Source organism: Mesoplodon bidens, assembly GCF_964165515.1.
Source record: "Mesoplodon bidens genome assembly, chromosome: 9".
In the NCBI taxonomy this organism is placed as follows: Eukaryota; Metazoa; Chordata; class Mammalia; order Artiodactyla; family Ziphiidae; genus Mesoplodon; species Mesoplodon bidens.
The window spans coordinates 22,485,293-22,499,225 of NC_138166.1; the positions used below are offsets into that span (position 1 = coordinate 22,485,293).

The following is a 13,933-nucleotide window of genomic DNA, read 5'->3' on the forward strand; positions in this document are numbered from 1 at the left end:
TTTTAAAAAATGAGAGAAGGGGAGGATGAGAGGGAGGGAAGGAGAGTCTGGCCCCCGCAGTAGGTTGGCTGCCAAGAACCACTCTAGGATTGGTAGCTGGGCTGCAGGAAGGCTGGCTGAGCACTGCCTGATGGGCAGCTAGAACCCTCTCCAGTGACTGTGCTTAGAAGTGGAGGAGTCCTTAGGAGACAGCCTCAAACACTGCAGAATTCCCAGTGACGGAAATGAGCAGCTAAGAACTGGGAACATGGACCTCCAGCTCCTTTGCCTCCTAAGAGGAGAACTTAGAAAGGCCCAGACACAGCACGATGCCCAAGAATGAATCACTGGAAACAGCTGGAAGGGTGCCAGTCTTCTGGGTGATTTAGCCGGGAGCCAGGTACACAAGCCCCTCCTGACAGCAAGCCCTCTCTAATCATATTGCTGCTACACAGACCTGTGTTCATGCCAGCCCACGAGCCCAAAGAGAAAGCGCATCATGAAAAGCCATAGAATGGCAAACTGTCTGACAGTGGAAAAGTACAAACAACAAACAGAAGAAAAAGAAGTCACTGCACTGTGCTAATGAGTCCCACAGACATTCACATTCACACTGCGCAGTGTTTCCGTCCTGCCTCATTCAGCACCCTCCCTGGGAACGTGTCCCCATGGGACCGTGTCTGCCTGCCGTAACTTCTAACATTTCTGACGGCAGGACCTGCTAGAGGTGGGTTTGGGCTCCACACCTGGCCCATGGCAGGCTCCCCAGTGATGCTTATTTTAAAAAACAGTGACAAATATCAACAACGTCGGTGTCAGCATTTCACAGGGGCAGTATAGCTGGTAGGAAAGGAAATGATCAGATTCCATAAAAGGCAGTACTGAATAAAAATAGGGACAAGAACATTTTGCCATTCAGTTGTGGGAGGAAAATGATCCATGGCTTCCAAACTGAAGGCAGACACAGAGTGTGGTCTGGATGCCAGTGGTGAGAAGTGAGTCAGCGGGGAATCCAGCTGCATGGAGATTCGGAGACCAGCACCCCACACATCTGTCGCTGTCCCGTCTCCGGGGTACCAGGGGTCGGTGGTGACTTGCTAGGCTTTTTCCTGGTCAACTGTCTTCTCAGATCTATCCTTAGACTGTGAAATCCAAATGCCAAATCCCGGGGCCGGATGAAGGCAAGGCAACCAGACAAAATTTCACCCAGAGGATGCGCCTGGCAATGTTGCATGTCCTGAAGTCTGCTATTCTAATATCCTCTATTTTGTTGCCTTTGCCTGAAGATTGAGACAAAGTGGGCCTTAGAGGCGGGATGCATGCCTGGAGGTAAGAATTATACACCACCATCCGTATTTCCAAAAAGATAATGCATGCAGTAAAAAAAAAAAAAAAGTTTTAAAAGCTTCAGCTGAAACCGAGGAGCCCGGGAGCTGCCATGCACTCATTTCTGCTCCCTTGTCACCCACCCCTGTCTCCACAGACCCTCAGAGGTTCCAGTCCTGAGACTCTTTTCTGATATAATCGTCACTCAGCATGTTTCCAAATCCTGCCAAACGCCTTACATCCTCCACAATCAGGGCCCAGTCAGCTCCTGAGCTACAAAAGCCTCTATTTAAACCACTCGAAAGCCAGTGGAGTGTTTGATGGAGCTTCTCATGCAGGAATTCTGGATGCCCTGTGGCCCGACTTCCAAGGCTCCCCTGTTCTGCCTGACCTGCACAGAGCTTTCTCCGCCTTCACTTCCAGACATGACAATAGCCACGGATCTGGGCTCTGAATCACCTGCTCCTCTCAGCCTCACCTCCCTTCTATTCACACAACCACTACCTTTGGCCAAACCGACCATCTAAGTTTCCTGAAAACCCCTTGGCCATGCCTGAAGCTGGACCCCTTGGAAACCGAATCTCATTCTTCAAGGTGTAACTCACTCCAAGGCCATTTTCTCCAGGAAGCTTTAAGCAGAGATTTCATCCCAGGATTTGGTACTGGGCACAGAGCGTGAGTGAAGCGGGTGAGTGTCATTTTGTTTAAACACCAAAGGTTCAGAATCTGTGCTTACTCTGATCCACCCTCGCCCCACCCAGGTGAGCCCAGGTGCCCTAGGAAGAGCCATGTAACTTGCTGACATTCCAGTCCACAATCTCCATTTAGGGGAAAAGAATCTTTTCCCTTTCCTTAGAGTTTGTGGCATAGTTGGTTTAAAAAAAAAGGGGGGGGGCAAGGAGGGCAGGGTGCTATAAAAAGAAAAAGAAGAATAAACCAGAAACCACATATTAGGGGACAGAGAAAGGGAATAAGTGTATTGATTTGTTGGGAACCGAGCTCATCCCTGAAGGAGAGGTGAGAAAGGACCTGGTGATACTGTATTTGAACAGGTGGTATCAACGTGAGCTCAGGAATTTTTTTAAAATGATACATTCCCTAGCTCAGGTCCTAGAGAGAAGGAGTGATACTCTGATAGCAAAGAGCAAACCTAGCAATTAGATCTTGGTTTCTAGATACCGTTCCCCAATAAAAAGAACCAAGGATCTTTAGAGAAATGGCTGGGGCAGGGAAAGCACAAAGTCAGCCTAAAACACGTTTGCTGTTTCAGAAAGCTGGCGTGCTCATGGCCTAACGGGGGGTATGTCAGAAGGACAAGGGGCCGCTGGAAGGGCCTCACCTAGTCAAATCCAGGATCCTTGGAAACCAAAAAGTAATGGTGGCGATGGATTACAACACACAGGAAAGGGCATGTAGGGGCTTCCCCACAAGGTGGTGGCCTATGTTTGGGTACATGCATGTCTGCTTCATAATAATGCTTACCTGTGCATGCAGGCATCGCAAACTCTTCTATACATGGGTTATGTTCATGACAAAAAACATTAAGAAGGTAAGAAGAAGCCTTGCCTGTATTACACGTTATTCGGCTAGTATTTGCCACTTGTGCAGAGTGTTGGACCAGAGAGGAAGAAGGCTTTGTCCTTTCCCCTAAGGAAGGATAATCTCATGACTCCAGGCTTGCACTGGCCTCACTTTCAATCCATCAAAATACTCTATTGGGTGTAGGAACAAGAACTGTGTATATAGTATGCCACATTCTATGTAAGAGAAAAGGAAAAATGCATGTTTGTGTGCATTGGACAGATAGTGAGAAGACACACAAGAATTTATTATAGATGTCTACCCACAGGAAGCAGGAGGGAACTGAGGCATACAGGGCTGAAAATGGGAGCAAAGATGCCTTATCAGAGGACTTGCTCCATTGTTCTGACATCTGATCACCCATCAAAGCAATAAAAAAAAATTTACAAATAATTAACCTTCCTTCTTGAGCCAAGACAGTACTTACCAAAATACACCCGAAAAAATAAATAATAAGAAGAAAACCTATGAGTGCTGTTCCAGGTCACCCACCATCTCACGGGCACAAAGGTAACTGACAGGCGAGGTGCCGCTGAGAAGAGCCGGCAGGACCCACCTTTCTTGTTCAGCTGCAAGACAGAGGGCGGGGGCGTGGCCACCTTCATGGCCAGGCCATAGGCGCCTCGGAAGGAGTGGCTGTCCCTGACGATAAAGGACCCGGGTTCCTTGTCCTTCAGCATAGCGATGGCTGCAGAGGGGAACAGAGAGACGTGAGTGTCTACCGGGGGAGGCCACGGCCTGTCTCCACTCAGGGCCGTGACAAGGGTGAGGGAAGCCTCTGTGATGACCCGAGGTTTCCTGGAGGCCTGACTGTAAAGGACACAGGGGCACAGGGTGGCCCGTCCCTTTAGATCACAAAGGTGCTGCCTTCACACACGACTCCTGTTAACCCGGCAGCACCTATGAAGGCCAAATGAGGAACCCCACACACACACCTGACAGCCTGGGAAACCGAGCCTCACTGGCACAAGTGCCCAGACCAGGTCCCGGTACACACAGTGTGACGGAACAGGAAGTCAGGCGGGGCTGCCACGCATTCCCCACCGTGGCCCAGCCCTACGTCTCCCCACGTGGCATTTTTCTTAGAGATTTTAGAAAGTGCGCTCTCAACTTTCAATAGAAGGAAAGAAGTTTCCAATCCCACTTTCTGAAGACTGTGAGAGTGTACCCCAAAAGTTACTGAATATCTAATACGAATTCCAAGATTTGCCCCAGGGGGATCGTAGGTGGCCCTCCGTCCCGTGGCTCTGAGGCAGGTGTGGCAGTTATGGCCAAGTGTTTCCAGCCTGGACGAGGCTGTGAACCCGTATTCGATGCGGTCGTCACCAGTCCGTCAGGGCCACGAGCTGCACCTGGCACTGCACCTTCCACCTGCCCCTGGTGAGGCTGGGAGGCATGTCACACTGATTGTCACCTAAAAAGAATATCCATCCCCTTCAAGCTCAAAGTCTGGCCCCCACAGGTCCCATGCTCAGGATACGGGAAGAAAGCGGGATGGATGGATGGGTTAGGGTGACAGTAACCTCAAGTTGATGCAGCCGAGATACCGGCGAGAATTTTCTCTAGTAACCAGAACCTCTCTCAGAATGTCTCTTATAAACTTTACATTTTACAAAAAGAAAACTAGGGATTTAAAATATAAGGCACTAGAAAATTACAGCCATGGAAATGCCGCCTTTCTGTAGAGCCCAAGGCCCTGTCTGGAGTAGATGGGGGGCCCGGACATAAACCCAGGAGGGGCAGGAAGCCCCGTCACGCCTCAGGAAATAACCCCAGGAAGCCCTCTGTCCAGGCCCCCGTGCATCCCGACTCCAGCCCCAATCCCCCGGCATGGCATTTGCTTGGCTGCAGGATGAAACAATTGGTTTCTTGTATACACTCTTCCATGGCACTGCCCCAGCCCCTGCAGGACAAGGCCATAAGGCAGGAGCTTGTACACTGACACACGTAGGGGACGAGGGACAGAAAGCAACAGCGCTCTCCAAGGGGAGCAGGTTTGGTGTGACCCTGGGGGGTGCAAGCCTGACACAGTGGAGTGAAAACCCACCTGCTGCTCCAGCAACTCAAGGCTGGGGAGGGGAAGGTGGGTGGACACCACGGGGGATCTCAGGCCTTTGCAGCTGGTTTTGTCTCATAGCATGTTTTCTAAATATGGGGGCTGAAGACCTATTGCGTTTTTAAAGTAAGGGGAGGATCACTTACAGAAGTTATAGTTTTCAATTGTGATAACCTCACCAGAGCTTTTTCTTTGTAAGTCATGATTTTACTTCACTGTGGTGGAAAAAAGCACCCCAGCCTCATGGGAGGCCGACTTCTGGGCAGCAGAGGGAAGGCCAGCTCTGTTCCGGCCCATCCTCCCCTCCCAGACCCCATCCCTGAAGCCAGGCCAGCTGGGCACAAGGGAGCCAGGGTCTCACGTGCCCACATAGGGAACCTGAGGGCGATGCTGGACTCATTGTTTCTGGAACAGAAATGAGCCCGCATTGAGGGTGTGAGAAGGAGCTCGTGCACACCCACGGGATCCTCATTACCTCTCTCCCTGTGGCTGGTGTTTTCAAGGATTTGAGGGCAGAGGCCTGAGAGCACGGCTGGAACAACCATACTTAATTTCTACTTTACTTTCCTCCTATGGTTTTATGTTCACCTTTAAAAAGTCCCAAGGTACTAATCTTGCCATAGTAATACGTGAACAACTGTGCCCCTAAACAGGCTATAGGGCTTTTTTCCCCCCTCCTGAATCTCCCTGAAATTTCATTAGTTTTTCCACAAAAAGGTACATCCCAGCAGTTACAACAAAACCCACGGATGGCTTTCCTCCATCTGGAGAAGTTGGCACACCCAACAGAACATTCATCCATGTAGGTGTTGTCTACACAAAATATCTAGAAAATAGAGGAAGTTATGCTTTCGGAGTTCAACTGGAAAAATCAATGCCCAATGCACCTATTAGCTATTTTGAGATGGAGTCCACCCCAAGGAAATATTTTTAAATGTGTGGCTAAGATTAGGCAAATGACAACAGTAATTGCTACCGCCCAGCAGGTGCCACCAAGGGAGGTGCCCTCCACCCAGATCCTGTCCCCCAAACCCCACGCGGAAGGCTTTCCCATCGCCATTCCACAGGACCCGCCTAGCGCTCTCCAACCAATCCTGCCTCTTCCGAAGCCGGAGCCTGGCTGTTCAGTCAGAGAAGGGGGCAGCCCAGCCCAGCCTTCACCCTGGTCTGAAAGGCTGAGCCGCCAGAGTAGGGGGGTCTGCTCAGAATACTCTAGGGCAGGGACCCCGACAAGCACTTCTCAGGGTCTGTCGGGCTGGATGAGGCGCTGGAGCTAAGGGCCACAGTCCTGGGGGTTCTCGTGACCAGAGCGGGGAGGGGACGAGGACGGAGCATCTGGCCACAACAGAGCCTGGAACGTGGGGGGTGCACAGCACAAAGGCCAATTCAGGGACTCAGAAGCCTCTCCAGGCCAAGCGAGCTCCCCTCACAGGAAATGACAATAGGTCCATTGAGCTCATGGGAAGAAAGGCACATTCTTACCATTTTTATTATCTGCCTAATTGAGTAGAAGAATTTCAGTGACAATGTTGGACAGTGCTGTTTTCCAGCCATTTAACTGTTCACATCCAGGCACTTTTGAGAAACACTTGCCCGGAGAACAGCTGTGATTTCTTCCCCACTTGCTGAGAGCAGCCCCTGGGGTATCTCCTTTCTGGGCATCCTGGCCAGCATCTGCCAGCCCCAGCCAGTTCCATGTCATCCTCTTGGAGGGACGTCTGGGAGTGATGAGCCCACCCACAGGCGGCCGTGTCGTCACCTCCAGGGAGGACGGTGGCTCCCGTGAGTGGGGCCAGCACGTCGCAGGGATCCCACGAATTCTGCTGGAGTGAGTGCTGTTCGCCTGAAGGGCTGCCCCAGAGGGACCACCACCGACGGCATGCCAGCGTCCCTCTGGGACACCTCTTCTATTCGTGTTCTAGTGAAAAGTGACACACGACTTCGCTGCTCAAAAATATTAACCATTTCTCATTTTTGCCAGCTGTCTTCCGACTGTACCGCGCACCCAGAGTTGCTGTGCTGTGTGTGACATGCTGGGCTGAGTCCGCCAGCAGCTTGTCTTTCCAGTGTGACCCAGGCAAGTGTGCCCATGAACGGTGTTAGAAAGACACCTCTCCTTCCCCCACCGACCCTCAGGTCAGCGGCTGGGACCCATGATGTCTTCTCATCACGTCATCACTGGCAACGCTGGCCAGACCTTGGCTGGTGGAAGCCACCAGAAATTACACCCCACACACTAGACCGATCATGGCCGGTGCCCATCCCGGCCGGCTCCCTCATTAGGGCTGAGCTTTTCCAACAAAAACTTAAAGGTCATGGCCTTTCCCTCAAGGCGAGTCATGAAGTGCAGGCCTTCCTCCAGCTCATCCGTCCCACCCTGATGCTCCCACCCCGCGGTCCTCCTTCCCAGATGCAGAGCCCTTGTCCCGCCCACTCACCTTGCTCTCTGGAGATATCTGCCTTGTACCAGAACTTGGATGTGTCTTGGACAAAGTTCACGGACACGTGCTTATCACCTGGATTATCTGCAAGACAGAATTCAAAAACAATAACTGTGAAGGGCGTTTTTCATTGCAACCTCTCACCTCAAAGGGACCTAGAAATTCAAAGTCCCACCCTGGGCGAGGATGGGGTGCTCTGGGGAGAGCGCTCTCTTTAACTACAGGGGAGAAGCCTGGCTCGGAGCAGGGAGTGGCTGTTTCATAACAGAAAACACAAAGACAGCAGGACACTGCGATCAGGCCTCTGCAACACATTTCAACAACACGTAGTTAGAAAGACAGGAAGCGCACAGAGCAAAGCTGGTGTTGCTTACTCCTGTCGGTGTCTTATTATACCTTTTACATTTGAAACATTTCATAATTAAATTTCAAATGTATTTCTTTAATGTTTTTTTTTTACAGTTACTCTCACAGAACACTGATTCCAAGTCAAAGGGGAAAAAAACAGAACCACCACAGATTTCTGCATTTTCTTTCGTTGGAATGAATCTCACGTGAATAAATGCACAAGCCGGATGAATTGCGAGGCGGCTCTGCATCGGTATTTTGCTTCGGGCTAGCGAGATGGAAAAGACCCCTTGAAGGCTCTGGATTCTTCTCTCAAGCCGCGCAGCCCAGCCCCGGCACTGGTGCTCACTGGGCAGGCCCAGCTGTAACCCCAGGGTTCATCCCTGCCCAAGTGCACCTGTGAGCACAGGGGTGGGTCCCCTACCCGTGGAGACACGCCTACCTGGGGAGGGTGCAGCTCCCTCTGCAGCCTTGGAAAAGTCCGGGAGGATGTTTGGGAAAGGGATGCTCATGGTGCTCCCGCTGTGAGGGCTGGAGAAGCCGCTTGAGGATGGGGAGACCGATCCGAAAGAACGGTCTCCCTCCGAGGCCCGCTTCTTCTCGGGAAGGGGCGGCTGCCCGGGCAGGGTCAGCCCCGGGCCCTGCAGGACGGGGCTGTGGTGGCTGCTCTGTCCAGGTGCCACCGTGAGAAAGCTGTGGGACAGGAAGCCGTTGTCGGCAGCCTCAGCTGCTGTCCGCGGGGTGCCGGGGGCCTGGGACGCTCCGTGGGAATTGGCCAGCAAGGCCCCCGGGTCCTCGCCGGGGGGGAGCCCACCTCCTTCAGGGGCAGTGCCGAAGCTCAGGAAGGCCTGGCTGCCTGGGGGGCCCAGAGCTTCCGGCGGCTCCGCCAGGGACAGCTCGTGGCCGTGGAAGGACGTCTGGAGCTCGGCTGGAGGGAAGTGGGGCCGCCCGGGGCCGTCCTTGCCGGGCCGGCTGCTCCCCAGCAGGGTCAGCGTGGACCTGGGGCTGGTGTCCACCCACTGGTGCTCGGCCGAGGAAGGGCTGTTCAAAAGACAAACCGTCAGGGAACGACACGTCCAGGGAGATGCCTGGAAATTAGCAACGGTTCCCACATGACGGGGACGGGGATGGGGAGGCTGGGTGCCGAGGCTCCCCCTGCAGCAGCGCGAGGCTCCCCCTGCAGCAGCGCGATGCTCCCCGAAGATCTGAACTCAGGCCCTGCCCTTTCAGCCTCCCATCTGACTGTTGACCCCAGATGCTCAGTCTACAGCCTCAGGGACGGGGTGGGTGGTGGTCTGACCCTGCCTCCCCAGCCTGTGTGCCTCTTCCTTCCTCGCTGTTCACCTGGCAAAGTCCCCTCTTCTCTTCAGTTCAAGACGTAGCTCATCTGTGTCCTGACTTTGAAGCCCGTGTCCCCGTGTGCACAGGGATTAGCTGCGTCCTCCCTGCGGTCCCAACCACGCATGTATCAACCATGGGATCTGCTTCAACCTCCCTCCCCCCGTTCTCTTCTTCTCCCCGATGCCCGACATACGTGCCTGACACAGTCAGTTTTCATAAGTGCTTGCAGGACAGCCAGCTGATTAAGGATACACAGGAGACTGCCGTATCGAAAATGGGCAATTCCAATATTAATATTGGAAATTACTCTATATTTCAAAATATAGAAAGACAGCTAACACGCTAGCAAACATGTACTTGCGCTGTGTGTGATGTCAAGTTCTGATACGCAATGTCCCCCTTTTTTTTGTAAAGAGAAAGGAGGTGGAATTAAGGGTGGTAAGTAACTGTAGAGCAATGTGCCCAGAAATAAAATACTAAGAAATGATTCCTACCCTGAGCATCTGAATTTGCTCAGTGGCAGTCCTTTGTGAAGGAGAAATACGACATTTTTCTCTGTCTCTGTGGCCCAGCCTTTCTGTTCTCCAGTCCCACTGAGGGGTGTTCCTGCACCCCCATGCTTTCCCGAACACCTGCACCAACTCCATGTCTCCGAGTGCAGCACGTCCTGCCTGCCCTGTCCACCCCAATCTGCAGCCCCGGGCAGGCCCCCTCCTAGCCTGGCCACTGCACCCCCTTTCCAGCCTCAGCTCAGATAACGTTTTCACGGATGCTCGGTCCTGAACTGGCCACTGTGCCCAGACTCTAAGTGCAGTGCGTTCCTTGAGCACTCCGCCTGCTAACAGTGGGGGTGGACTCGGGAGTTTTTATTTTGACTGCATTTTTGAAGAGCGATGGTTGTCAATCCACACGGCAGCCCGGTGTCATGTGGAGGATGAGCCCCCGCCCCTTCCCTCCGTGGTGCTTGGGTTTGGGGTCTGTAAGAGCAGCCTGTGTTTGGTTCAAAGGCCACCTTACCTCCCCCTCCGCTGGCTGGGGCTGTGGCCAGAAATCGTGCAGGAGGACGTGAACGCCCGCTGGAAGGAGGGCGCCGTGGGCATGTCAGCCCGGAGCATCGCAGGTTTGGGTCCAACGGGGCTCTCTGACATCCCCACAGCGTGACCGAGAATCTCAGGGCAGCCTCGTGGTTCTGGATCAAGGAAACACGAGCAGGCTGTAAGAAGCAGTGCCACTTTGGAAGCTTCCTGCAGTAGAAGGAGGTGCCCCGACTCCACCAAGGGCAGCGTCCTTGTGCCTGGCACATTTCCAAAAGGAGAAACACCTGGCCAGTCCCTGCTCGCGCTTTCAACATGTACTGATGAGCATCATCCACTGATGATGTTCGTTTAGTGAGACGGGAGGGAGCCCAGTGTCTCACCTGAGGAACAGTTTGCCCTGATATACTTACTGTGCTGATGAGGTAAGCCATTTCCCACTCTAGAAAGGGCAAGGCCTCTGTGCAAACCACAGAAAAGACCCACTTTCCATAAAGTGCCCCACCAGCGGCACTTTGTGTGCCCCAGGTTGGGTCGCATGCTTTCGGCTAACACTTCCCTCCGCCAGCACGGCCCTGCCTGCGGTGTCTTCACCCCCAAGAGGTGCAGAGACCACTTGGCCTGACCCCCGTCACAGGAGGAGGAAAAGCTGAGCACCAGGAAAGCCTGCCTGTCTGACACCCACACACCGCAGGGAACTTCACATGATCGGCTGACCAGATGTCCGTCCTGCTCACAGCCTAGCATCTCCACTATTTCTGGGTATTTTTTTTTAATTTTGCCTTTTTTTTATTTATTTTTTTTTTTTTATTTTTTTTTTTTATTTTTTTTTTCTTTTTGCGGTACGCAGGCCTCTCACTGTTGTGGCCTCTCCCGTTGCGGAGCACAGGCTCCGGACGCGCAGGCTCAGCGGCCATGGCTCACGGGCCCAGCCGCTCCGCGGCATGTGGGATCCTCCCAGACCGGGGCACGAACCCGTATCCCCTGCATCGGCAGGCGGACTCTCAACCACTGCGCCACCAGGGAGGCCCTTTAATTTTGCCTTTTTTTTAAAACTAAGCTTTGAGAACTGGACAAATCTACCATGGTCAATAAAATAATATTTTGAGAAGTACAGGTTATTTTGCTTTCTGCCTTAAAACAAGGGAGGACTGATCAGAAAATAATAAAGTTGAAAACATTTCATATCACTCGCGTTACTCAGTTCCATCTATCATCGATCCATCCATCCATCCACCCATCTGTCACCCATCTATCCATCTGTTTACCCATCCATCTATCCAACCATCTGTCACCTATCCACCCATCTATCTGACATCTATGCATCTATCAATCTACCTATAATTTTATGGACATAATATCAAATATTTAATAAAAAAACTGATCAGGCATTCCAGGCAAAAAAACAAAAACATAAAAAAGAAAACAAAAAAATGAAAAAGAAAAAAGAAAGAAAAGCAAAAACACCCACAGCTAATACAAACGTTGGAGTTAAAATATACAGACTTCAAAATAACTAAACTGAAAATGTTTCAGAAACAGGCTCCGTGCTCATAGGGCAGGAGAAGCCCCCAGTGTTCACTGCTGGCCCCTCCACTGAGCTGGCAGCTGGTGGGAGCTTCAGGTCAGTCATGCTATGAATTAATGAATGAGTTAACAAAGGCACCGACGGAAAAGTGCAGGGCAGGGCAAAGTATAGAAATGTGGTTCAGGAGGCTGGCGCGAAAAGTGGGAGGAGGACAGAGGTGCCAAGCAGCCCCTACGACCCCACGTCAGGGAGTAGCACAGAACCATGGGATCCAAAAAACGGTTTATCCGTCAAGCCTAGCGCACCTGCCTTCGGGCTGTTTGAGCGTGTCACGGGCGCGCCTGAGAGCACGTGGCACGAGCATGCACACAGCAGCTCCTCGCAGGATCAGTTCCTCCAGGACTGAGGCTGCTCTTGGTGGTCCCCATGCAGTGACGGGAGCTGTATGTTGGCCGAGTCCCAGGGCCGCGGCCACCTCAGGAATCCCACACCACACTCCCACGGCGCCCGAGAGCCCCAGCCAAGGAGGAGAAGCCGGGGGGAAATAAGATCCCACTTTGTGCCGTTATCGTGCTGCCTGTTCCAGAAAACAACCAGCACAGTGCTTCTCATGAAAGTGGCTTTGTTCCTAACTCAGTTAGAGCCAACTCTGGGGCATGTGGCTGGGTTCTGTTCCCTCTGGTCAGATCGGCCTCTGCCCTCTGCCCGGGCAACAGGATTTAACTCCTAAGCGGGGGGCCAAGCATCTTAAGAGTGGAGGCCCTGGCTTCCTGGCCCCACCACGTGCTCAGAGATGCAAACAGCACGGGGAGTGGGAGCCTCGTGGGAGGTAAGGGTACACCCTTCACTCTCCAGGCAGTGGGGCGCTGGCCACCGGCCCTGCTGGGAATCCAGAGACGTAAGAACGGGGGACCCACGTGGCTGAAGAAGGACCTAGAAATCGGGCTCCAAGCCCAGGCAGAGGCACCAGCTGCGTGAGTCGAGCCTGCAGACCCTTCTGCGTGGATTCACCTCATTTCTCGAAGCGCACACGCCCGAGAGCAGACAGAACATGTCTTGGTTGGGGTTTTTTTTTTTTTTTTTTTTTGCTGTGTTGGGTCTTCGTTTCTGTGCGAGGGCATTCTCTAGTTGCAGAAAGCGGGGGCCGCTCTTCATCGCGGTACGCGGGCCCCTCACTGTTGTGGCCTCTCTTGTTGCGGAGAACGGGCTCCAGACACGCAGGATCAGTAGTTGTGGCTCATGACCCAGTTGCTCCGCAGCACGTGGCATATTCCCAGACCAGGGCTCGAACCCGTGTCCCCTGCGTTGGCAGGCAGATTCTCAACCACTGCGCCACCAGGGAAGCCGCACCTGGTTGGTTTCTGTTCAACTTGCACATTTGTTGTTCACGGTTGAACGATAGGTGAAATTTCCAGAAGGACGACTGACTGTACATGGGCCCCGTTGCCGGGTGGAGGTGGGGATCGGGCCTCCGTCTTCTCAGCTCTGGACCCAGAAGGAGGCTCAGGGGTGCGGTGACAGCCACGGGGGCGGGGGAGAGTTCCAACATGAGGGAGGTCCTGCAGGTGACAAGTGTGCAGGCGTTGGTCCCGGCTGCCTTCCTCCTGAGCCCGCGGCCGGCAGGCTTTCCTCGGCCCCGGATGCCACAGAGAGCATGTCTGTCTGTCCTAAACCAACTACGTAAGGGGCTCCAGGGTAGTCAGACTTCTGGGGCCACAGCCCCCGTTAGGGTGTGTCTACATGGTCGGGGGACTAGGAACCACACGGTCCCTGCTGTAAACCCCGTGCACATCAGAGCTCTGGTGCCCAACCCGATCTGGGCTCTTTTGGGTCCCTGGCATCATCCCGGCAAAGTGGCAAGTCTGTTCCTCCTCACCACATTCTCACATTTTCCCTTTCCTGCTGACGCCCAGAGGAGGCCGCATAATACCTTCAGTGGTTGGAAATCGACCGCCTCACTTCCTGGTTTTCTCTGTGCAGATGGCGCGTCCTGGGCTGAGGGCTGGGAGGAGGGGGCCTCCCTCTGGCTCCCGGGATGTCCAGCCCACCATCTCCCCTCTGCTTCCCCTTCCTGCACTTCCTTTACCCAGAACAGGGTGAGAGAGGGTCACAGGCTCTTTTCCAAAAGGCCTATTTTTATGCTCCCTTTGGGCTGCTACAGGAGGTTCTGTGGGAAGCTGGGTGACATTTGCTCTCTGGTCACCACTATTTACATCACACAGTATAAGTTAACAAGAAGAAAGGGAACCCTTGCTGCTCTCAGCGCACTGTCCTCCAGAGCCTGGGGCTAAGGCCCTCA

At 53.2% G+C, this 13,933-nt stretch overlaps 1 protein-coding gene across 14 annotated transcripts in view; it reads right to left on the minus strand.

The window, feature by feature from the left end:
• Window positions 1-13,933, minus strand: part of TNS3 (tensin 3) — a 235,607-nt gene that overhangs the window by 18,096 nt on the left and 203,578 nt on the right. For all 14 annotated transcript variants that reach the window (XM_081244808.1, XM_081244807.1, XM_081244809.1 and 11 more), the window contains 4 exons: window positions 10,090-10,261; window positions 8,174-8,772; window positions 7,381-7,467; window positions 3,443-3,574 (listed from right to left, as the gene is read on the minus strand). In XM_081244808.1, coding sequence (XP_081100934.1) covers window positions 3,443-3,574; window positions 7,381-7,467; window positions 8,174-8,772; window positions 10,090-10,261 — 990 coding nt within the window. The remainder of the gene's footprint in view (window positions 1-3,442; window positions 3,575-7,380; window positions 7,468-8,173; window positions 8,773-10,089; window positions 10,262-13,933) is intronic.